This window comes from Anthonomus grandis, chromosome 10, assembly GCF_022605725.1.
Source record: "Anthonomus grandis grandis chromosome 10, icAntGran1.3, whole genome shotgun sequence".
Taxonomy (NCBI): Eukaryota; Metazoa; Arthropoda; class Insecta; order Coleoptera; family Curculionidae; genus Anthonomus; species Anthonomus grandis.
The window spans coordinates 8,649,598-8,676,332 of record NC_065555.1 but is presented as its reverse complement, the minus strand read 5'-3'; the positions used below and the strand labels follow the sequence as shown (position 1 = coordinate 8,676,332).

The 26,735-nt window shown below is 30.5% G+C and overlaps 2 protein-coding genes across 7 annotated transcripts in view; one reads left to right on the top strand and one right to left on the bottom strand.

Annotated features, from left to right (window-relative positions):
* Window positions 1-26,735, bottom strand: part of LOC126741159 (muscle-specific protein 300 kDa-like) — a 221,094-nt gene that overhangs the window by 188,300 nt on the left and 6,059 nt on the right. For all 5 annotated transcript variants that reach the window (XM_050447499.1, XM_050447501.1, XM_050447503.1 and 2 more), the window contains exons 2-3: window positions 25,147-25,375; window positions 16,582-16,873 (exon numbers count right to left, since the gene is read on the bottom strand). In XM_050447499.1, coding sequence (XP_050303456.1) covers window positions 16,582-16,873; window positions 25,147-25,350 — 496 coding nt within the window. In that variant the 5' untranslated portion in view covers window positions 25,351-25,375. The remainder of the gene's footprint in view (window positions 1-16,581; window positions 16,874-25,146; window positions 25,376-26,735) is intronic.
* Window positions 124-25,559, top strand: LOC126741161 (uncharacterized). Of its 2 annotated transcripts, none has more exons than XM_050447505.1 (3): window positions 124-1,537; window positions 3,646-3,795; window positions 25,418-25,559. In XM_050447505.1, the coding sequence occupies exons 1-3, from the start codon at window positions 1,364-1,366 to the stop codon at window positions 25,421-25,423; spliced, it is 330 nt and encodes a 109-aa protein (XP_050303462.1). In that variant the 5' UTR covers window positions 124-1,363; the 3' UTR covers window positions 25,424-25,559. The 2 variants fall into 2 exon arrangements, 1 of the variants encoding a protein (XP_050303462.1); XR_007662129.1 differs by lacking the exon at window positions 124-1,537 and adding an exon at window positions 3,065-3,283.

The following is a 26,735-nucleotide window of genomic DNA, read 5'->3' as shown; positions in this document are numbered from 1 at the left end:
TTTTTTTTTTCTAACTGAAGTAATTTTAAAGCAATTTTAAATATCATTTATGAATACTTATAAGCCTAACCAAATTAAATAAAAAACAAATTTTCGAAAAAAATTTATTGTCAATCATTAAAAAAAAAGTTTTACTTTAAGGACAAAAACGGAAAAACTTTTGGGTTTCATGATATATTTCATACTATTGTACAGAAAATTAAAAAAAAAATCAATACTTTATGGCATAACCTTTATTCCTTATAACCTCAGCACATCGTCTTGGCCATCACCATGGATTTAAGAAGAATGTGAATAGCATCTTCAGAAATCCCATTAGAATTTGATTGTCTAACTTTTTTCTTTATCCCACAAGTTCTCAATAGGATTCAGGTCCGGACTTTGAGCTGGCCACTTCAAAACCCCAATTTATGAAGTTTTTTACAATTATGGATGCGTGCTTCGGATCGTTGTCAAGTCCAAATTAACGGTAAATTATCTTCAGTATATGAGTGCATAATATTTCCTAAGATGTTTAAATAATATTGGCCAGTCACGATGCCTTCTATCTTTACTAGTAGGCCAACACCTTTTCCAGAAAAACATCCCTATACCATGATATTACCACCTCCATGTTTTATTGTAGGCTTATAACGTTAACTTATTAAGTCAAACGCGCTTGTCTATTTTTCATTGAGATATAAGGTTTTTCCACTGGTCTTTTGGCTCTTAAGTTTTCAGCGCATAAACGTCTTCGAGTAGATCGAACTGACAGAGATAGGGTTGGATAAGCTTTTTTTATATCTTCAGCAAAAGTAAATGGATTTGATAGCTTGTCAGTTGTAGATGTAGTTTTTAGGTCTACCTGGTTTATCGAATAATAGCAGTAGTGCCTCTAGTTTGCCACAATTTAATATGTTTACAAACAATTTTATGTAGATTTAGTTTTTTAGCAATTGTCACTTGTTTAATTCCGGCATTGTGCTTCTCAATTATAAGTTCTTTTATTTGAACTGATAAATTTACACCTCGAGGCATTCTGGTAAGCAATTGAGCTTATCAAAAATTAAAAACGAACTGATCTGAACAAGAACTATTCAGTTAATCCCGTGCATACAAAAAGTTTCTCCATTTATGTCCTCATAAAAAAAGACTTTGCGTTAATTACTCACATCTTTCGAAAAATCTGGATGTTTTGTATATATTTATTGCTCAGGCTAAGATAAACATTTTTAGTACATAGTCGCTCAAAAATATTAAATACCTTGTATTATTAGAAAATAAATTAAAAGTTTGTCAATTTTTAGCCGGCACTGTACACTACAGGATATGGAATTTATGAACAAGGTGAGCCTGAAGAAAAATAAGACCGTGTTTTGGGCAGATGATATCAAGGAATATCGGGTCTTTCTATGCAGGGGGGGGCAATGAGAGAGAAGGAGAAAGAGAGAGAGAAGAAGGCAGGAAACACCAAAAGAATTTCTCTATAATTAAGCCCAGATCAAATTGCACAATGTCAAAAATGACAAGGCTGCAGGATCTTAGACTCTTCAAAGAGGTAGATATAAAAAATCTACTTGTTTTCCCTAAATAGTAGGCTTCACTGATACTATACCTGTAGTCAATACATAAGGATGGAGATACGATGGTTAAACTAATGATGACAAGATGAAGAAACTCTTTTAGGTCTTATGCTAATTTTAATTACAAAATGTTTAACTATTATAAATAATTTTTATTTAAGTATAAAAGAAAAAAAATCAAGAAATTTTTCACCTTCTTAAACTAGATTAGGTTCTAGAATTTTTTTTCTGTATTTTTATATGCGCTCTTGCCGTTGACAACTTTCAAAATTTGAATGCGATACCTTAATATCCAATGATTTAAAATGGTTTAAAATGGCGCTATCCTTTTCAAATTTATTCTTGGTTTTAGTACCCATTAGATAGTATAGTGATAGTACTTATTCGATAAAACAAACCAGACAGGAAATATTTTTTCTCTATTAGTTATTTAACCTAACTAACCCAATCGATTCATTTTACTTATTTATTAATTATGATACACTCCAACTGGATAATTTTAAGGACATTCAATTTCCTTCATCGAAAATCTAAAAAATTAAATATCAAATAATTTTAATAATTATTAAAATTTTTCTTGTAGGTTATTATAATTATAAGAAACTGCCCTTTTTTCAGTTTTACAATAAGGATTTTTTTAAATTTAGATATATTTTAAAAGCACAAATATTTATTCGTATTAATCGAGTCTCGGTCTAGACTTTTTGTTTCTAAAGCATGGTCAAGTTGCATTTTATAAATTTTACAAAGCAAATAAATATTAAAAAACTAAAATTATACAGTTCTTTTCGATTTTGGTCTTTTAGTTCATTAAGAGTAGATTGCCCTGCGGGTATTTATCTGATATTTCTACTACTCGATAAAAAAGCATTTATATTCTTCTCCTCGAAATATGTCAAGGTCTATATGTTACTGGGTGGAGACCTCGAATTCTCTTTTTTTTATTGGCTTTTTAGTTTGTACAGGCAAATGATAAAAGTACGCTATGCAAGGCATCAAAGAATATACACAAGTTATTTACTCAATTATTACTAAAAATAATTAAACACTCTAATAATCATATTTCTATAATTAGACATCAGTAAAAATTCCTGTTTTTATTGTGCAATATAAGCAAATTTTCCAAAAATGTATATTTTTAAAAACTGTATTATTTTGATTTGAATTTATAGATCTGACATTATTAGACTTATGTTAACTCCTTCCACTGATATGTGACGTCATTGATGAGAATCAATAAAATATTAACATAAAATAAATATTTTTGCTGCAGTTTTACCAAGGGAGTCAGCACCAGCATTAGTATGCATAGGGTGTATGCACCATACGCAACTTGAAATATTCTAAAACGATCTTGATCAGTGTTTACGGGTGGGGAAAAGCTCTGTGCATAGACGGATACATTTTAAAACGACTACGAGCCGGCACCGGCATTTCAGCCGGTACCAAGGAGTTTATATTAAATAAGCAAAATTAAACCTTGGCAGGTCCTTAATTGTTTTAAAGATGATAAAAACATAAATATGCCTATACAACCACCCACTCCACCTACTAAAAATACTGTTTTTAAACCGTGATGACAAAATCAGGTTTTCTTATATTAAGCGTTAAGGTCAACAGTTTTTGTTTATTGTTATGATGCAGAATTGCAATATATTACCATTGTTGTTATTTTTATTACAGTTCTTTCTAAGCAACAAATTGCCATCTGAATTTTGCAGGTATTTACTACATGTAATACATTAAATTTCACCACAAACTTAGAACTAGTAAAAATTGCATAAGATGAAAAGGCACTACATTTTATAGAAACTGGAATCTACTGGCTCAATAAATTAAATTAAAAAAATAATGTAAATTAAATTCTTCTTTAATCGTTTAGTTCATCTGCAGTCTCAAGCCAAAAATTATTTTTTTTTAATAATAAAAAAATGTATTTTTGCCTGAACCTCCTGTTTACCACCCTACAGTCCGTTTAGCAGAGTTTAACTTCATTTTTCACACTGATTCATACTTCTGCTTTAAAGTCTTTTGCCTATATAAAGCGTATTAGCATTTATAAAGTCTGCCGTTTGTGTTTTAGCCATATATTGCGTTGTTTTGTTGCGCGACCGGTTCAATACTGACAGAAACTGAGAAATATTATCACCGAGGAAGAAAAGTGGAAAGGAGAGGCAGACTTCATGCGCACGAATCTATTCGCCATCATCAGAAAGAGATTTTGCACGTCTGGGTATGTTTGTTTATAACTATTACATCATGAGTAAATAAAATAAGTATAACACTATAAGCAGAGAGCGTAATATAATTTGTACATTTCATAACGTTAATTTAAAAAAAACATCCTGCTAAACATTGCGAAGATGTCACAGCTGCTAATATTGTTATTAATTTGAAAGGTTGAAATTAGTATATAATTTTATAAATGCAATTGCTATATTATAAAGCAAATATTTTCAAAGTATTTATATTTTTTGCACATACTTTTTAACTGTTATTTTTATGGGATTGAAAAACAATTTGGATCAATAATCATTATGTCATGTAAGATCATGTTTGTACCAGCATATATAAATAGCGTACTTAATTAGGCTGTTTTCGAATAAACTAGTTTTTATTGAAGAAGGTGTTGCACGACTTGCAAGTTCCAGAATAAAAAAAGAGAATCTCGGTAGTGCCTCATAAGAACAGGGATGGATGGAGTCATTCTTCGTCTCTCCTTGGGGTCCCCTAAAGTCCTCCAGGAAAACGGTTAAATTTGAAGTTGATATGGCTATTCTAACCACTTTCTGTGCCTTCGTCTCTAGTATAACATCAAATCGAATTTTTCGAAAGTTTTTATTTTTTAAATATTTAAGACAGATCATTAGTAATAAATAATGATAATACAAACAAAGAAGAACTTCCACCACAATTTTTAAAACCTATCCACAAAATATACATCATAAAGCATAACTGTGTGGTGCATACCTTTAACCTATTTTACCTTAAACCTAAACGAATTAACAGTGATGTCAGTTGATGGCGGAATACTAAGATATAGAATTAATAACCCGTAATTATTATTGTCCAACCTCTAACAATCAGGAAATAGTATATATATATCTTGAGCGACAGGTTCTTTAATAATTTTCACCCACTCCCTACTGTGTAGGGTTCGCAATTTTGGGGTACGGTAGTTTACTTCTCCCACGATGCATCTCTCGTCATCCGGCCTGGTTACCGTCATGAATATTCATAGTTTTTCCTTTGCAGGATTTAAGTGTAAGGAATGATGAAGAAGTGTAAGGAATGATGAATGATTGGATCAATAGTATCCAATAACTCTATGAGTTATACTTGTCGGATCTCTGTCGCCTCTTAGAATATTTTTCTTTAATGAACTCGTGAAAAACAGGAAATAACAGCAAACAAACGATTCCTGAGAAGAGCCAGGCTTGATTTTGGTCCGAAGCTTGGCATGAATTACCTTTCTGAGTTATTTATTTTTAATTAAACATCTTATATTGTGTGCCTTTTTTACTAAGGTATTCAAGGGTATTAAGGTCTACCATTTTATTAACATATTATGTAAGACAATGTTTTTTTTTGCGATTTATTTCTGATTAGTCATAAATACCCTCGGATAAAACTAATAGTAGGGAGGTCCGTAATGATTCAAATTAGAAATCCACACCATGTTGTGATGTCAAATTTAAAATTATTATTATTATTTGACAGTGTTAAAAGAAAAAATGTGAAACAATTGGAATAAGAAGATTTGGTTGCTGGAAAATCCGAATCTAACCTTAGTTTTTGGCTTGCTTGTATAGGCCGCTAGTTCGTTTCAAACTACTGCAAAAGTTCTATTCTGATTTAATTTGAATAAGATTTAAATTCCAGATTATGGTTTCAGATATATATTATTTTATTCATTATATAGTACCTCAATTACCATAGTACATCAGTATGCAGACAAAACAAAATAAATACTGATCTCCAATTACTATCTAACATTTCTCTAAACCACTGTCTGAAATTAAATCCAAAAAAATGTCAAGCCTTACTGTTCGGACCGTTAACTATTAGGAAGAGATTCTCGTATCTCCTTAACTTGCAGATAAATAGCAAAATTTTATTATTATACCCACAAAAATGTGGGTTTATTGATTGATATCGATGTGAGCACATAAATCATTGTATAAAAAATCTTACTTCAACCTCAAACTTATTTACAGCCAAAGACATCTTCTAAATAACAAATTAAAGAAGATCCTCTGCTACTCGCTGGTGCTTTCGCATTTTGATTTTTGTTGTTCGATTTACGGGCCATGTTTGGTAGAGATGAAAATCTAAAAATTGATGAACTCTTTACTAATTCTTGACTTGGATCATCTGGAAATACTGTTTTTCTGACGCAGTTGGCGATTATACAAGGAAAAGATCACTTTATTATTATCCTCTTCTATTTCTTAGACTAAGACTGAGATATAAAAATGAGAATTAAACTTCTTCATCTTTTTTTTATATCACTGTTTTATTTTCGCATTAGTCTCCTTCAAACAAACTGCAAAAGTAATTCTCTTTATAGGATAAAAAAAATTATATAACATATTTAGCTATTATGAGTGTATTCATGAATGTTACAATCAGGGAAGCTAGTTGCTAGCTATTGCAAAGAGAATTGGTGAAAGAATAGAGATTTGAGAAGTCCTTTCAAAGAAATTCCAGGAGGCTTTTTCAACTTCTGCTTTGCAAATAGGACCCAATTAATTTGAAGATATTCAAAAAAATTCATAAACTCTGAAAATAGCTCAGAGGACGTCACAATTTAAATGTGAATTATTTCTCGTCACCTCAGTTTGTATTGTAGTAGTAATTTTTTTTGTTGGATATGGACAAAAAAACTATTTCAGACGATCATCCTCAGGACTATATATCATAGATGATGGTCTTCGTTAATAATAGTAACTGTAAAACTGTAAGTTATTATTAGTAACTTAAAGTACAGAGTACACTGCACAAAAGTACAGTATTTATAAGGATTTATAGGTTTTTTAATTTTTTTTTTATAAATATGGGAAATAAATTTAGACAATAGCGGGTCTACGATATATAGTCCTGAGGATGATCCCCTAGAGAGTGAAACGTCGACAAAGAATATATTTGAGCGAATGCTTTTCTATAGTCTAGCAGCACAAGACTTAATTTTATCAGTTTTGCGTATAACATTAATCACTATTAATGTTACCGTAATGCTACAACTGTTGGATCTTAAAATGGATTAGTTGCAGAGTATCTCGGTGATTTTTGAAGACTTCAAGAAACTTTAGGGTTCTTGCCAACCTGTGCCACTTTTTTGTAAAACTAATAATGCTTCAAAAAGAATTAAACTCGTTTTTTTTTAATTTCCATTGTTTTTATTTTAAATTTAGCAAGTCATTTTGGTTGGGGAATATCTCCAACTAACGACAATAACTATTCTACTGATTTATTTACTAGAGATGTGTATAGAATCCAGACCCGAGCAGACCAGAATGTAGACCAGACCTCATGTACGTCTGGTCTGGTAGCAAGAGTCTCCAGATGCTAGGAATATCAACATTGGCCTGGCTAAAGATTCCTTGGTTTTGCGTGATGTAAGTTGCTTCCAGGAATCTTCTTCTCTTCGGTTCAATCAACATATGTGGAAATCATTAAAACTCTGTATAGGAAGGCAGCCACAATATGCAATAACAATATTGACCTTAGCGGTGAACTAGAAAATATTACCAAAGACTTACAGCAAAATGGGTATTCAAGTAAACTATTACGAAAGCAGCAAAGATAGTAACGAAGAATCCAAAGGAACTGAGGATCCTGCAGAATTTTTAACGACTAAGTATATCAAGGAAAACTATGGAGAAAACCAAAAGAATCAAGACTGCCTTCAGTTCGAAGACAACGACTTCGAAGTTTAGTGTCGAAAGTCGAAGTACTAATACGAGTACTTTGGAGGTAAAGACCGATTTAGAGGTTTCAGCTTCAGGAAATGTCATTTACCCTCATACACTTTTTATGTGGCTTAATTGTGACCAGTCTGGCCACATTGTGTTCTTTAAAAGTATTTGTAGCCGTGATGCTTAAAAGATATGAATCAAAACCACATATGATAATATAAGTCGATAAAAGAGAGTTATTGTTTGCGATAAAGGCAAGAAAGCTATATTTACCTGTATGTTAAAAAACTTTAAGCACGCTTACCACTTTAAAAGAAAATGTATAAATACCCTACTTTTTCACGAAACCTAAAAAAAATGGAAATAAATTACTCTACGAGGAATATATTGCCATGAGTCACAAAGACATTCCAAAACATCCATTTAAGACGAAGACTGCGCACAAGACGCTTTGTTTAAAGTTATTCCACTTAGAGATGGTACATCAAAGAAAATCGTTTATTGCAACAAATTTAATTTGGATGCTTAGTGCTATTTGGCGCTTATAATTATTTTAAAACTATAATACTTATGCGTATTTAATTGGAATTATGAATATATATTAAAATTAATAAGTCTACTAAAATACGCTAGAATTATATTTTATATAATTAAAATGCAACCTAAATGAAATAAATTGGTTACTCTACAACGTCTTTTCATTTTCCTTTTTTTTTTTGAAGGAAGACAACGGAATTTATGGTGCACCAACTGTTGACTTTTTTATGACTACTTTAGCTTTGTAGTAGTGAATTTAGATAATCATCAAGAATCTCAAACATTTGGTGTGGTTGGACAGAGTTTACCTTAAGAACAATACACATAATATATAAACATATGTGAAATTAATATGCCATGACAATTTTCATTCTGCAAAGACAAGTATTTTCAACATCGTGACGATTTTCAGTCACAGTAAATTAAATTATTATGATATATTATCTTTAAAAGGGGTATTAACATATACTTTTTTTATGCAAGTATTTATTAATAAAAGTGATACTAATATATTTTGGGTTCTCGTGAAACTCAGAATTGTCACATTTCGGGTTAGAAGATCATAAAATATTTTTGGAGGAAAAAGATTACGATACGATAATTTAGCTATCCTGAAAACTACTTCTAAAGAATATATTTTAAAAATGTTTATAGGAGAAAATATAATCAACTAGACATAATTAGACTATGTAAGAAGTTCTAGGAATCTATTAATAAATGCAACTTTGCGTCTATGAAAAAATCCTCAGACTATTAAGTTTTCCCTAAAACTGTTCCTTTTTAGTGTTTTTTTTTTTTAAGAGTATGTATAGTTTAATTGTATAAAATTTAATTATGTATAGTTTAATAGCTATATATAATACTAAATTATCAGTTTAGTTTTTTGTGTATTAAAAAACTGATATATCATGCAGATTCGGGTTTCAAGTTTAAATAATTTTAATATTTATCGAAATATTCAGTTATATGTAAGTAAAACTTTCAGAATAAGTAGTACTTTAATTTAAGATCATAATTTAATCTTTTGACATAGCCTTTTAAATTTATTTGCTGTATTCTAGGTCAGCAATTTCTCCACAATTGAAACCAGGTGACAATAGAAGGCCTATTCTATATTTGTATGGGCGGTATAATCTATGGAAAGTTCTTAGCCGATAAATTATTTTAATAAAGCTTCTATTAGAACAGTTAAGAAACCTTCCTATTGAGTGGAACAGATATACGTTAATGCCTTATTGCCATCGGCAAATCTTGTCATTTCTTTTTCATGGGTTTTGCTATTTATTGCTAAAGTTCGTTTAAATAATTCGTAATATAATAATGTAAAGTTTTGACCCTTTATGTATTTGCATTTTTAGAGTTTTGTAACTATTTAAAAAGACTGAAAATCTAAAATTTTACTATTCTATCCTTCAAAAATTTTTCAGAAATTGCATTTATATTAAATTTGGTTTAAATAATTAAATTTATAAAAATGATGTAATAGGAGATTTATGTTTTTTTTTCCTTCTTTTGTGGTAACCTAGGAATAATTTGATACAAACTTTTACTATTGAGTAATGAGATGTATTATCCAAGGCTGACAATTTAATTACAATAAATTTAAGTGGATCCGTAAAACGAATTTCCATAATCCACTTAAGTCTTTGTAGAAAAGGAAAGATGTTCTATTTTTGTAATATATGTATACATAATCTTTTTACAGTAGTTTTATATTACAAATCTAATAGATTTTCAAATGGTGCTATTGAGCAAAGTTTTTACTTCTTCGAAAAACACGTACTTCAGCTTATTCTGGAAACAAAAAGTCTGTGGTCGGTCAGATTACCATTCCGTTGGCGAAAGATTATATTATAGATGCCGAAGTTTGTAGATATTACGTAAAATTATCTAAGTCTTTTTTGGATGACCTATTTGGCTTGATTGACCCATAGATGTAAAATTAAATCAAATCAAATATTTGTTTATTTCTCCAAATAAAAACTTCCTAGTCAAGGATACTAGCAATTAAAGTAAAATAAGGTGAATGTATTCCTAGTTAAAAAATAAAATAAAAAAACAGTATTACAGTTAATTATATTAAGAGTTTTAATGTTATTATTGTCACAGGTTAGCCACACACTGAAGGGTCAAATAAATTTCTTTAAAGATTTCTAAATACTGGCAAATCATTTCGTGTTTTTTGTACTACTTGTTTACTTTTATATTCTCGTTCATAGATACGTTCTATCATCTAGCCCACAAAAAAATTAAGAGCTTTTAGACCCGGGGACGCTTTAAAGTTTAAAGAGCCGTTCGTAAAAATTGTTTTGCAAAAATTGCATAAACTGTTGCCCAATTTTTTAGGAGTGGACCATTCATTGTTCCATTGTTACATATCAGCCCATAAATGCATCCCAAAATTCGTGCAACTGTGGCCTTGGATTAAGTATTAGGTAAGATTCGCGTATTGTTCCTAATAACCTTCTTCAATTTTTTAAAGTACTTGGGTTTCATCATAAAATTGGGGGGCCTTTCTTCCCAGTCATTGTTTAAAAATATGGTCTTTAAGAGAAACAATATGTACATAATTAAAATATTCGGTAATCAGGATAATTTTCTCTATTCGGCCAATTGAAATATGCTTCTCTTTCGGAAACATTTTTACGGAAACGGTTTTAGAACTTTTTCACGCTCCCTTAAGAACACCTTAATGCTTTGAATGTTTAAATGAGGAGATTCAGATTCCAAATTCTATTTATACCTATATGCAGCACAAGAGAGATTTTAACACATTTATTTTTTCAAAAACATACTCCATATATATAGTAAATTTATTTAATTTAATGAAAACAGTTACTTAATTTAATTAATTAAATAAATTTACTTTCGGCTTTTTGTATTGTTTAAATTGATAATGCTTAGATAAAGGAAGCACACAAAAAGTTTATTTCACAATTTAACATATATTTTATAGTTAATTATTATTCAAGACTAACAAGCGGGTCGAAATTTAGTTTTTTTCAAGGTTTTCTGGTGGATTGAGTGAACAAGAATTATAGTCCAGTAAATTTAAGAATAGCATAATCGTTTTGTTGAAAGAAAATTAATGATCGTGTTATCAGTTGGGCATTATCTTAATTAATTCGAAGTTTCACCGAAAACCGATTTTTTTGAAAATAATGTTAGAATTAAATTAGTATTTCCAGAGAAGATATCAACCATATTTTGAATCTTAAGCTAAAAACTAAGATTCTCTGAAAGTAGATTTAATTAATTTAAAGATTAAAAAAAACTATTAAAGATCTGTTGGAAGTGATAAATAAACATGGTTTTAAAATAAGAGACCCTCATACTATTTCCTGCTCTATAGGTTGGACCACCAAGTTTTCTGACCAGCCTTTTTATGTATAAGGCACTTCTCATTTTTGGACCACTCTTATATTAAATTATGAGAATTATACCCTATTTATGCTATTAGAATAAACATTAGTAAAAACTCATCTCGATACATTATCTCTTTTACTTGTCCCGGTTTATTTATCAGTGATCTAACCACATTCAAAGTCATGAAAAATTCCAAGTTGTAGCGATCTATTTCTAGGTATTACGTTCAGGTCAGCTCTTGAAATTTCCTAATTTGCGATATACTTTTACCTTATCTTATGAAATTAGTTCTGACTATCTTACCTTTTTTTACCTTACGGAAATTAGTTATGAATAAGCAGATATTTTGAGATTGTGAGCTTTCCTTAGTCAAAAGTTCCTTAGTTAAAAATTCAACACCAATTCTTAAAAATATTTCTTGTATTTTGTATCAGTTTTCCGGTTTTAGATGTAAAAACCCAGGTAATTTATTCATCTTTTATTTATTTATTTACCAAACAAATTAAGTACAATATTTACATAACTTATAAGCATAATATTTTCTTGGTTGAACAATGGGCCCTATAGAATTACAGCCATTCAGTTACTTTCACATAAAAATACTGAATACTTTAATTAAGAGTGTTAAAAAATAGCTCATCGAGTAGCCACCGATGGCAAAATAATAATAGAACCGGCCTAGGCTTAGCAGAGTTTGAGCCATATATTTTCAATTTATTAAAATATTTAGAATATATGATAAAATAAATAAACTCAAAGAAAGATTAAATTGACCAATTGCGATGTAAGATGTTTTTTATGGTCATTTATAAAAAGAAATATCAAATTATCATTTTTGCATCCTATGATACTTCGAAATTCCCGATTGGGAGTAATAATAATTCTTAGATGTTTGCAGCTACTAAGCAGGCAATAAGAGCGATCCGTGAACAATGAAATGCATGCATTATCAGTGAATTCACAATAAAATACAATAAGACTTGAATAATGCTCACAGAAACGATTTGATAGGAAGAAACTTGCACAAGAAACAGTATTAATGATAAGGAATAATCCAATAATGATGATGAAGTACGCATTATAGCGCAGAAGATTTCACCAACCTTCTGTCATGGGCATCAAGTTTATACCGAGACACAAGTCTACAGTGGTCTAATAAAAAAAAAGTTAGGAAGAATTGCAGTACTTTCTGATATGTTGCAGCCGTTCGTAATAGGACATACGTTTAGTATGATTATATGAAGATATGTTTTAATCAACTCTTATTAAAATATTAGTTATCCCACCTGCAGGTATATCAAGTTCATTTTGAGTCCTCTAATAACAGAAAACGGAAAGATTTATTTTCTTCGCTCAATAATTTAAGCTGATTTTTAATGCCATGATATTGTCTTAGTGAAATGGCATTATGCATGCTTTATTTTACAAATTAAAGGCTATCCGAGGATATTTATTATTTGGAACAAAGGTAAATGATTTTTAAAAGTATTGCACTCAAGTAGTGTAGATCATAGTTGCAAGTAACCTTAACATTAAGTGTAGTATTCCATGAAATATACATGATAAGTTTAATACAGCTCTATACTGAATGCGAATGTTACTCGAAAACACTGTAATCTGGTCATGAAATTTATCAGCATTTTTTTGATAAAGGGTAAACTTTACATTTTTGACAGGAAATCCATTAACTTGATTAATTAAAACTGCTAAAGTAGATTAGATAAAACATTTTACCGGCAATGTCAAATCATAACATTATGGGATGATACCAAGTAAGATTGGTTATATCAACAAGTAGTATGACCAAAGAAAAGGCCTTATCATTGATTTAGGTCTAGATTTATTTGTGAACAATATCCAGAAACAAATTCCCACTTAAGTTATTAATCTACATCAAGAATGATTGTGTTTTTATTTATAATTTACTGGCTTTAGGATTATTGTTAGGCATAGGCGGTACAGCGAGTTTTTCTAACAGAATTCATCTTGTTCGCATAATTTGAATAGTAACAATAGCGAAACTCTAAATGCGCGTATTTAGAATTTAAAAGATAAGCAAGCTTAGCTACGAAGGAAAAATTAATTAAAGTAATAACTTATTGTTTTATATTTCACTAAATGTTCTAGATTAATCTGACTAAAAAAAAGGTTAAAAAATACATATGTACTTTTTTATAAAAGACGACACCAAAATCTGATTCTTTAAATAAATACTCGCCAAATCAAAGATTTGAATTCATCAATTGGACAAAAAGGAGAATGACAATAAAACGTAATTAATAAGTTAAACTTTAAAATTCTGCTATTGGTTCTAATTGTAATTGATTTAGAAATAGGTAAAGAAAGATCTTATACTTAAAATAAAGTATATTTTTGATATTACTTCCTAATTGCACTGGACTATAAACTTTCAAATTAAATGAATTATTTCGCTTTATTTTGATGTTTTTATGACGAACTATTAATACTACTTTATATATAATTATAGCGATGAATATAAAGATTTAGGAGACCACTATCGTTTCAGAAACGGAATGACGACTATTGCGACACGGAAAAGACGTAAATAAGAGGATTTTAATCATATATTTATATATGTAAGATAAAAATTTGGGCAAAATCTTCTGACTTTATTTTACAAAAAATACCTAAAATTTTTACATCGGCACGCCATGATATACCATTTTGTGAAATTACATAAATATCACTTTTCAAGATTCGTGAGCATCGATAAATTACAAAAAAAGACATAAAATGTAATTACTAAGGGTTTTGACAATTTTCCCTTTTTAGTTTTTGTATTTATTAAATATAATTTTATATGTGAAACTTCATATTTGCTGCATTGTTTAAGGCTTGTTCAAATACTTTTTTCTAAACTTCCAACTGGTTTTGTATAAAAAAATTAGCAAGTTAAGTTTTTGTGGGTTAAAAATGTACTATAGGGATTTATCATAAAGTTTATATTTCTAATAAATGAATATCAGTTAACAAACAGAATAACACAAGGAGCAGACCAGTTTCGAATAAAATAGTGATAAATTCATCAAGGCTAAAAGAATTTATTACTTCTAATTTTCATGGAGTAACTGAGCAGCAAAATTACCTTTATACTTAAAGTAACAATTTTCAATAAGTAAAATCACATATTTTTATTAAATTGTTAACCAACGACAATTGAAGAAATCGTTAAATGTTGTCACTCTAGGAAGGATCAGTAACATCTTAAAGGTTATTCCGGTCAATTTTCCTGATTTTTTTCTTCTGGTCAAACAAGTATTTCCAAACAAATGTTAAACTTTTACAGATAATCGTTCTAAAGCTATATTTTATAAAAAATATCAATTTCCGCGTGCTAGTCTATGAAATATGTCTGTTATTGATTGAAAATAACACAAGCCTTGATCTATCGTTGTTTTCTTATTTTGTTCAAAAGCCGCGGAATGATACTTTTATGGTATGCAATTGACATGTCAGTCTCATGAAAACGACATAACAAATTCACACAAAGTCACCTTAGATGCAAGTATATTTTTTATTACAGTGGCAGTAACCTTCAGTAACCTGATATGGCAATATGAAAATCTCGAATAGCATAACCTATAAAATTTTAAAAAAGTTAGATTAGTTGTTTACTTCTACCTGTGATATTTTTGCCTAAACTCTAAAAAGCAACAGGATGATCGATGAAACTATAATTAGGCGTATCAGCCTAACATACTTACACATGATCAATCCAGAATTCATATTGTGCAACATATTTTATCAAAAAACATTGCACAATACTTATTTGGATTTTCCAATCTTAAGTAATTCATTTAAAGAAGCTTATTTGATATTAGCTTTGTTTTAATATTCTTAGTGTAAGTTTGACGACTTCAGACCAGAAATTGAAGTTCTTGGACAATAAATTCGAGTTTAATGACTAGATTTGCGGCTACAGCAAAAGGGTTATTTAGTTACCAGTTTGATCATAATAAGATGAACACAATGCTAAACCAGTTGAAAAAAAAAATCAATTTTGTAAAGTTATGACAGAGAATTTTTGCAAAACCTCAAGTTCGCAGTAGCTTTGTTTCAGTTGCGAATAATTAGTGACCATTATATGTATTACAAAAATTCATTACTGGAATGATGAAAACCTACATAAATTTGGAAATAAGCCATACACACTATTCAAAAAATTAACGTTTGGGCAGGAATATTAGCTGGTCCCTTCAGAAAATCAAAAGGATTTGCATGAGAGTTTTTTCTAAAAATATAATTTACTATACTGCATTTTGTGCAAGATCTAGAAAATCTTTTCATTAAATTTCAACTAATTCCATTGAGGCAATGGTTAGATGATCATTATTTCAACCAGTGGATCGAAAGGCACAACTCTGTTTATTTTTTATTTAGCATTAAACCTAGGACCTCTTGATTTCGTTATGTGGTATTACCATAAATATGTGATTTTTAAAAGCAAATTGAACCAATAGAGTATAAATAAGTTAACGAAGAATTTGCTAGAGTTGCAAAGCAGACCAATGGAGAGAATAAATGTTCTGATGAGGGTAAGGAGATAATATTATTTTAATTCCTTTTTCTTATTTTTAATATAATTCCGGCTAATCATCAACATTCTGGTTTCAGTTATTGGTGTTAATTTAAACAATTTGATGACTTAATAATAAAGATAAGAATTATATCAGAAAATGATGTGATTGTAACGAAATAAAATTAACATTTTTACGTTATTTAGCCATTAATAAATTATATCGTCATTATGTATTTTTGGTGTATAAATCTGGTTTAACCTGAAATATCCGCTAAAAAATTCATAAAAAAAAATTAATAAAATAAAATAACCTACAAAAAAATATGTTTACCAGCAATGAGGAGAGTCAATAATTATCCCTTAAGAAGCAGACAAGTCAAAGAAACAAACCTAAAGATAGGTTGTCCATATAATTGATATGTTTTAAGCCTCCCAAATTTAAAAATGCATAAATGTGTTTTAAAACCTAATATTGTGCCTTATATTGACTTTTGGCTAAAAAGCAAAATCCGTCGTATATTTTAAGGTCAAAAATATACATACATATAAGAAAACAATAGGAGATAATTGCAGTTTTTGAATATTGCAATTTCTATTTTTATGAACTCTTCAGATCTAAACTATCATAAATATTATGTTTTAAAAATGCAACACTTACCTTGGAGCATTAAAATCGTGGCCTGATACTCAGCTAATTTTTCATCAATATAATCCTGACTTTGGTTGGCAATAATTTCGGCGGTCGATGGCCCTCCAGGATATTCTTCCTCTTCGCAAGGGTAATTCTGGGGTAAAGGGGGAGGAGAAAGTGGCATTCCTACCATTTCATAATCGTGCAATGGCGGGTAGGGAAGAGGTGAAGTTACCTGAGAGGAGTATGGCTGAATGCCCTGATAATAAGAATCGGATAAGGAAGATGGAGAAAAACATCTTATGGGAGCCGGAGAAGGCTGAAAATAAATAAATAAATATTAGTAAATCGAATTTCAAGTCAATTGTGGTTATTTGTGGAAATTTATTAGGGAAGCGGGAACTTTTAAAAAGTAAGAAATTTGCCTGTATTTATATATTGCTTCCTTTTCTTTTTGACGAGTCCATTCTTGGCAATTGCGCTTAAGGTCCATAATTGGCAATAGTGACCAGTCGTACCACCTGATTATGCTCAAAAAGTTATAGATTATAGTCACATTAAGAATAAAATATTTAAGTGAGATTCAATTGTGTGTATCAGAAGTGAATCAACTGTGTTTATTATTGGCGTGTGTCTTTTGCCGCTATTATCTTTTGTCTTGAGAGGAGAGCTGCCGTTTTCGTTATATTCATTGGTAAAATGAATGGCAATATTCCTCCTCTGGACTAATAATACTCTCAGGGTACGATCTAAGGTATCCATATTATTGCTTCATATTCAGATAGAGATAATATAAGGCCTTTAGAATTTTCTTTTTTTAAATGTCAATTATTTTTATAATCTTGAAGACCCTAACAATTCTATTATGTTTAAAGTGTGTCATGTGAAAATAATTTTATTGCTAGTGATAGATGTACAACGACGTTTAATGTAACGTGTACTTTTAACTAAAAAATATTATACTGCTTTTTTGTGAGATCAATGATCCTTGAAGATTGTATGATGATTTAGTCACCTAGTTACCATAATGCCATTGATAAGATTGAGGTTATACAAAATAAGTTCTTTAGGGTTGTAGCTTGTAGTATGTGGCTATACCTATACAAGCATAATGATATTTTTGGGTTTGTAAACCTTATAGTGTAGAAAGCAAGTTTTGTTTTTTCCATAACCTTATCAATGGAAATATAGATCGGCCATTGTTGGTTAAATGCAAAAACGAGACTCATTTCATATTTCCAGTTATCTTAATGATCATCATCACCCCAGTTATATTAATGCATGAATAACTAATACGGGAGGCTTGCTAATTGTTTGTTAGAATACATTTCTTTCTTTGGTCCCTCATTGGGAACTGTTAAAAGGAAGTTGGAACGAATTTCCAAGAAACGCAAACTCAACGCAATTTTAAACAAAAAACTCATTAAAAATTTCGTTCGTTTTTCGTTTTATTGATATTAAGTAATAGTTATAATTACCTATTTTTAAAATGTAGTTTTTACATGGACGGATCAATAAAATACTCGTCATGCATTTAATTGATAGTAGTTGTCCAAGTTTGGTCAAAAGTTTTCAAATTATATTAAGATTGAGAATAAGTTACACGTGTTTCGTCCCAGACATCATCAGACCTTATCAATAGCTTCTAAAATTTACATTCTTAAAAACAGCAACTTTAAGACGTGCACACTACATATAGATTACCGAATTTTTTTTATACATTTACTTAACTAAATAATCTCCAGGGAATATGATAGATGTATAGGAAGGTTGTGGTGTGCATAAGTAACTAAGCAGTTAGTATATCATGGGCATCCCTTGATTTATTATTAATCGTAGATAATATGATAATAATGATATTTTATTTATATTTAACTTAAAAGGCATGTCAAAGGTGGATTTGGAGGTAAAGCATGATTCAATATTTCATTATAATTCGATATATAAATCAAGGTAAAAGTAGGTTTAAAAAGAAAAATTAGTGGGCATAATTAAATAATTTTTTTTTTCAGATACTTGTCAAATAAGAAAGCTGAACAAGCAAGGGTTATATTCTCTTGAACATGTTTCTACTTATTTGCCTCTCTCAAACGTGTAAATCAAAAGAAACTATACACGTCTGGTCAACTCAGATCTTGAGTGCGGCAATCAATCTATTAACTTGAAATATTAATAAATCTAAGTTACATGCTATCGTACTAACTTGAGCGATTTGGATCAATTGAACATAGAAAACCCAAGACATTTAGCCTTTCAGGGCAAGTGCATGTGAGGAACCAATGAATCGATGAAGAATGGCTTTGCCTATGACTTTTTATTATCTGTTAATGCATAAATATTTTGGCATCCAAGAAAGAATTTGACCAGTCGTGTATATAAGAGATCCCGAATAACAGAAAACAATCTATTAACTTGTGTATTTTGCTTTAGTGCCTTAGAGGAAAATAAAACATTTACACTTAGAAAACATAAGATTCCTTGGTGATTTTATTTTTCTTCAAAACCGAAGCTTCTGAAGCTGAATACTAAAATTGGATATTTATTTACGACTTATTTTTTCAACGATCTACTAAAGTTATTATCTTCCCCATCTTAATTAATTTATTTATCGTTCCAGAAAAATGGCTCACTGAAAAAGCTGCCTATTATTGTTTCACAAAATCAAAGATGCAGATATTTTAAAAAATGAGAGACCAGCAACTTTGCTGCTAATTCCAAAAATGTCTTGAATAATTAGTTTGGTATTAGATTAGGATTTGGTACGAAACCTGTTTTGTTAGGTTCCTTGAGAGATCTTTAAAGCTTTAGATGAAAGCAACTGTGTATCATTTATTTTGTTCCTATTTCTCAGAATATGTTATTATCAAAGCTAGGCGAGTTTGAGCCTAAAATAAATGACAAAAAGTCAAGGTAAGAGTTTAAAACTATACCTTATTTTCTTGCATTTCTGACGATGTATCCCAAGGATTTTTTCTTGGGATGCGGTTTGTGCAAATTACCTTTAAAAACCAAAACTAAGTTTTTTTGCAAATGACGAAATTACTAATAATAATATTATAATTCGGTGGCACATTTTTAATAAAATATCAATTAGTTATTCATAAAAATACTTTTAAGTAAAAACTTTTAACACTGTAAGCAGATAAGTAAATCAAATATTGTATTGATGTAAATTTATCATAAAAATTACAAACTTGAAAGTCATTCTGAAAGCTTACGAGTTATTAAAAATATTAAATACAAATATCTGATACAAGATATGTACCTATTATGTGATACCTATTAGACCACTTAGTTTTATCAAATTGTATAATTGTCTAATTACTCAATACTTCATGAGATTATTTAAATTAAATGATAGTATCATAACTAACAAAGATGCCAATTTGGACTAGGTTAAGATTAAGTTGGGGAAGGTTCATAAGATGGAGCTAATGTTTATGTTTGAACTTGTTACTTTTTAATATTGACAAAACCTAGTCCATGATTTATTTCAATACGAGAAATACCAGAAATAGATTTAGTGACTTTTTTGTATGGTAACTTTTTAAACATTTTATGTTTAGTATCGAATTCAAGTTTAATAATAATTTTAATAATACTATTTTTTTATGTTATGCCTTTCATCATTGAATTTTTAAATTGGATAAAAAATTAGGGTATTCCGCGCCAAATTTTGAATACAACACATAATTTTTGTCATACAATTTTTTCTAATAGTATTAGTAAAGGAACTAAATACCGATCTATTTAATTAAACGAACTTTGTTAGCTACTATGCCTCTACTAAGTTTAGTAACCCTATTTTTATCAATAATTCTTGCACCAAAACAAATACTTAACATAGTCTGAGCGATAAACGTCTGAATAGACGTTTATCGTTCAAAGCCATTAATTTCTGCACCTTAATATACCGAACCAAGATTTATTCTGTCTTGGAGAGCTGCTGCTCCTACTAGTAACTTTAAAAAACAATTTTGAACTAATAATAGATCTTTGTTTTCAGAAAATAGTGAGCCGCGACTTCAGTTTCGATGCGAAAAATTATTCTGATTCTATTTTTAAGTGTGATTGTTTCCGACGGATCTTTAGACACATCCGAAAGGTTCTCCTTCGCGACCAAAAAGATTTATTTAGAATACGCTTGCTCTAGAACTAGTAGGTATATTTCTATAATAAGCGCATCAAAAAGTGTATTACTTTATAAAAGTTGCTAAAAGAATATATACTTATGCAGTAACTTTTGCTCCTGTAGTGGGACAAAAAATCAAGAAATTATAAAAAAATTATCTGCCACCCTTGTTAGAAATTCCCAACTATGATGACTGAAATTGAGACAAAGAATAGAATAAGATTCTGGAAAAGAAGAGGTAAATGGCACTTGTTGGTATTTGCTGTGAAACCAGAGAAAGTTCTACCCAATGAAGTGGTGGTAGAACTGGTTTAGAATTTCTTTAATTGAATACTTTAAGATACATAAATTAAGTTCTGGAGTACATACGTATTCGAGGTCTGAATAATATTGGACTCCAATATTATAGTTTTGGAAAGATCCCTAGACGCAAGATTACTCGAATAAAATAAAATAGATTTTCTAAGGATTCATTAGTTAGCTCTCGAGGTATTCGCTTCAATGGAGTGGCAACACATTATCGAATTTTGTTAACAAAGTATCTATTACTTTCATCCAGTCAACACGTGCTTATTTTTTGTCCTTTCCTATCCTATGGACCACCGCCCGAAATTGAGAACCTCTAAACCCACTACGCAGTGGAGCGTGGGTGAAAATTATTAAAAAATAAAGCTTTGATACGTAGACTAGAAACAAGGGCCAGAAAGTGGTTAGAATAGTCATAACAAGTTAAACCATAACCGTTATTCCGAAAAAACGAAGAGGAGAGAGATAAATAATGAGAGAGCTAAGTTCAAAGTGTCAATTTTACTTCCCTGCGGTGATCAGAGTGAGCAGTATTAGTACTAACAGTTATTTTTCAATAAATCAAATAGGTATATCAGTATCCCCAGTAGGCAAGATTTTAAAAAAATATAGTTACACAGGCGTCGTTTTTGGCAATGGCGCCAAGCCGGCGTCAATGATAGTTAACTGTATAACCTCACCTAGTTGGCTGTAAGCTTGAATCTTGCCGCTTGCCAAATCTATTCTAGAAAGTTAGAAGAGAAGCATTTTAGAGAGCTTCCGAGGGTATTCTCTCTTCTAAAAACACAAACTTTCTTCGAAACATAGATTCTTTCGAAACACAGAATGACTAAAATTTATGTGCAACATCCGATCTAAATTTTTTTTTATGTAAACAATGTGAAAAACCAAATATATACAAAATAAACTATTTTTTATAACAATTGTATTCCTATAATAAGTTTAAAATCTCACAAATTTACGGTCAGATGAATAAAAAAGATTTTTCGGTCCAGAATATTTTTGGGCATCCGAAATTATTCCATGGCATCATTACATCATCAATATTTTTTTTAAATATAAATTTCTCTTTTTAAATTATATAGATTTGGGTTAAGGTTGTACCATGCAGTTAATTTACACTTTCTTAGTATTACTTGATACTTTATTTTTCTTAGAATATCATATTTGACAGGAAAATATCGGAAATAGGTCCCTTTTACTCGGTTCTTCTCTTTTCTTGCACTCTATACGTGTTAAAAATAGATCCTAGGGCGTAATTTAACGGCTTTAACCGTGGATTATCTCGTTCTTTTATGGAATTGTCAGTCGATTTCTTAAGAAAATAAAAACTGTTCTCCCACGCTCTCGTCCAGAAGGCCATTTACACTTTCTTCGGTTACTACAACTCTTTTCTACAATCTTGATAAATTTAATATTCTTCCAGAGATGTGCAAACTTATTCATACTCACTATGAGAACATTATAACAATCCATAGGAAATCACCCATATCAGCCAATCAAAGAGTAGTAGTAGTAAACATATTACACAATAATTTCCATTTGTTATTCATAAAAATACATGCTTTTCATCTACATACTTTGGCATCTTCAAGAATAGTTATTTGAATCCATTCTTATAATGCCATATGATTTTGCAGCTATTTGTATAGTATAGTGACTACGTATTTAAATGCTGGAAAAACTTCCTATAAATTCCCTTGTAAATCATCTTTTATTTTATTTCTCTTGATGTAACACAAAGAATATTAAAAATAAAAATTAAGTTTCTTTGCGGTATTACCTGCATCTGTTTATTGCTTAGTATTATGTATTCTTGGCACGACTGACTTTAAAATACTTAATAAAATATCATTAATTGCAAAAGTTACAAGCATCTAATATTACAAATAATACACTTTAATCAATTCAAGTAGCCAATAAAAATAAATTTTCCTCTTAAAGTAATTACCTTTGATCAAATGGCAATGAAAACACGTGTTTATTACATGAAAATAGTTAAAACGAACAGCACCAAGTCTTTGATATTTAAATATTGGTACATTAATTAATAATTATGCAATAATATTATTAGATTTTCAATTATCAGGAGAGCCTCTTGATATTTGCAGCTTTGCCCTATAAATTTGACGTTAGTTCTAAAAGTAAGACATATAGTTAAGATAAGATTTGTTTTTTATAGTTGTCGATATCAAAGTAGTTCTATCTACAGTATCTGCTAGTTCATTGGAAAATTCTGCTTTTTAGTAGTGATAGATTAATTTAAAGATCCGAAGCTAAGGATGCTTTTGCAAGACTTCCGCCAAAGCAACTAAAGTTTTTGCGTACTCGTAGCCTAAATCTGAAGATATGAAGCTAGGGATTCTTTTACATAGGAACCTCTGATAGGCGAGACTTTGAAATGTGTGAGCTGTTCCCATATAGCTGAGGCTGGTGTCAGTTGAAGTGGCCAAGTTCGTCAATGTTTTCGTCAACATCGAGTCTTGTCTTAGTTTCGTCATTCTGAATCCAACGAGACCATCCGCAAGGTCTTAGCTTTTACGATAGCCGAGATATGGCATTTTTGATGCCCATTTTTGGCCTCAAAAACGGACGTCGAAAACGACTTTTTCAGGATTTTCAAAGTGCTCTCATTCCCTTAGTTCTGCTCGGATCCTGTTATAACCCGGTGTTTTCGTTATCTAGGTGACCCAAATAAGACGCTGGTATACTTAGTTTGATTTCGAAAAAAATCAATTTTTGGTAAAAAAATTCGATACGGGGGGGTATACCCGAAAAATGAAAAAACCCAAACTTTGAAGGTCGATATCTCGGCTTCTATGGAAGCTATCGGGAAAATTCCAACGGTTTTGTCTTAGTTTCGTCATTCTAAATCCAACGAGACCATGCGCAAGGTCGCAGGTTTTACGATAGCCGAGATATGGCATTTTTGATGCCCATTTTTGGCCTCAAAAACGAACGTCGAAAACGACTTTTTCAGGATTTTCAAACTGCTCTCATTCCCTTAGTTCTGCTCGGATCCTGTTATAACCCGGTGTTTTCGTAATCTAGGTGACCCAAATAAGACGCTGGTATACTTAGTTTGATTTCGAAAAAAATCAATTTTTGGTGAAAAAATTCGATACGGGGGGGTATACCCGAAAAATGAAAAATTCCAAACTTTGAAGGTCGATATCTCGGCTTCTATGGGAGCTATCGGGAAAATTCCAACGGTTTTGTCTTAGTTTCGTCATTCTAAATCCAACGAGACCATCCGCAAAGTCTTAGCTTGTACGATAGCCGAGATATGGCATTTTTGATGCCCATTTTTGGCCTCAAAAACGGACGTCGAAAACGACTTTTTCAGGATTTTCAAAGTGCTCTCATTCCCTTAGTTCTGCTCGGATCCTGTTATAGCCCGGTGTTTTCGTTATCTAGGTGACCCAAATAAGACGCTGGTATACTTAGTTTGATTTCGAAAAAAATCAATTTTTGGTGTAAAGTAAAACTTTATTTTATTTTCATTTACTGATTGATTAGGGCTATTTGTGCTGTCATTAATCTGTTTAGATTTGAGTTTATTCATTCCAAGGCTGTAACAATTTCAGGGTACAAAAACAAAAAATAATATGCAGTATCGTTATCATATTCATGAGAGGACCAATATTTCATAGAATTACAAAATGTGATTTTTCCAAAGAAAATATAAGAATACTAACTGTACCTTGCCCTATTTATTTCGTTAAAATGATTTCAATTCAATAGAACTAGCGCATCATTACCAATATTAAAATATATAAGTTTAGTGAATAGCGGATCTAAGGCATTGTAAAATTTGTCGGCATCTCTGCATCCTTTAAATTATCTGTTGAAAATTGTCTGCTTTGTAAGTTAAAAATTAGAAGATAGGATACTGGGACTAAATATACTGGTAAAGTGACGGTAATATTTCCTCAGATCAATTTACTTTAGTCATTAATAAAAATGGCTAGCATCTTTTTAATGTCGATTTTATTATAAGTTAATTGGCAGTTATCATATTGCTAGTGCCTTTTACACTGATAGCTTTTACAGGCATTTGACCAGTACATTTTACAGGATCAGTTTATTTTCGATTAATTAGATATAGGTACAAGACCATTTAAAACAATATCTATTGGATGTTTGCGACTTACCGGGTGCATAGGTAGCCTAAAAGGTTTAGGGCTCATAGGATTTATTGGACTGGGTTGAGGCCATCGTGGTCGAGGACGAGCGGGTGTCCATCCTGTACCTCCGAACATCTTAACACCCGGACTAACGAGACGAGGAGGTGGCGACGGGGCATATGGTGATCCCGTAAGTCGACTAGACTTGCCTGGCTGTTGATTATTGCTCATTATTGTTGCACCAATTCATTAATATCTGAAAGTAGATTAAGATAATACAATTAATTAATATTTTCAGATTTGATTACATCTTTAAAGTTCGACGAAGACCTCAATCAAAAGGAAAATACAGAATAAGATATATTTGTTCGCAAATATTGTAATTTCAAAAATTAACACTGTCTAAGTCTGAAAAAATACAAACCTTTATAAAATTTTCCGCAAAATCAATATTAAATTTTTATGTAAATAGATTATGCTAATGACAATCTAATTGATGTATCCTTGATAGTGTACTGATAAAATACAGATGGATTAGAATTTGTTGAGGGCAGCAATTTATTTTCTATATTAATAATATCCATTAAAATAATTTTCTAAATCGATATTTATTTTTTTTTACAATTCCTTATTCATATGATTTTATGGTACTAGATTATACTGTTTGTGTTATCAGCTCTCCTGTGGAAACTGAAGATTTAGATTTTTAACTAAAAAGTTTTCCAGTTTTGCTGACTACATTTTTCATCTCTCATCGTTGCAATAGATAATACTCTAAACATAATTGCAAGTAATGAACTTGGGAATCTATTTCGCAAATAATCAGCTTAATAGTTTCGTTATATAAGTGAATTTTATAAGTTTGTCATTATTGACATAAATGAGAGATGTACAATTTAGCAATTGACACAACCTTATCTGCTTTATCTTCTGGAAAAGTGAAACTATGTTAAAGTCCTTATTGTTTTGTCAGGCTACCGTCCAGTAGGTGGTTGATCTGATTAGTTCAATCATAATTCATCCTTTATAAAAAAACTTTTATCACTTTTATCACCAAAATCTTCTTCCTGTACCGTTATTCACCTTAAGACTAACCCAATTCACCTTAAGGTTTTTGTATTTGACTGTGTTATAATGTTTTTATTAAAGACACATTTTCATAAACGAAACTCGTTTGTCTAAATTATATATTCGCTAACTAGGTATCTTTATTTAAGCCGATCCAATATAATACAATATAATTGGGCAGTTTCAGTTATGTTTAGTGTCGGTTTCAACGATATTCGGATTTGCGTTAATGCCAGAATTTTGTAACGCAGACTCCTTACGGTCAAGAAGATTTAAAAGTAGTATCTTCTCGTAGTAAGAATAATCTTGCAAAATTACAATTTTCAATATTTTATTCTTAAAGAAAATAAGATAAAATCAAACAGAAAATCTAAAAAAAATGCAACAAGCTCTATTCCCGCTGACATTTCTGAGCTCGAACTAGTAGTAGGTAGTAGTAGTAATAATAGGAGGCCACTCATCTATAAGATGAGAAGACGTTCCTATGCCGCGCCATAATTGAGGCGCAGCGGATTTCTACACTACTTCTAATACATGGATGTACTGAT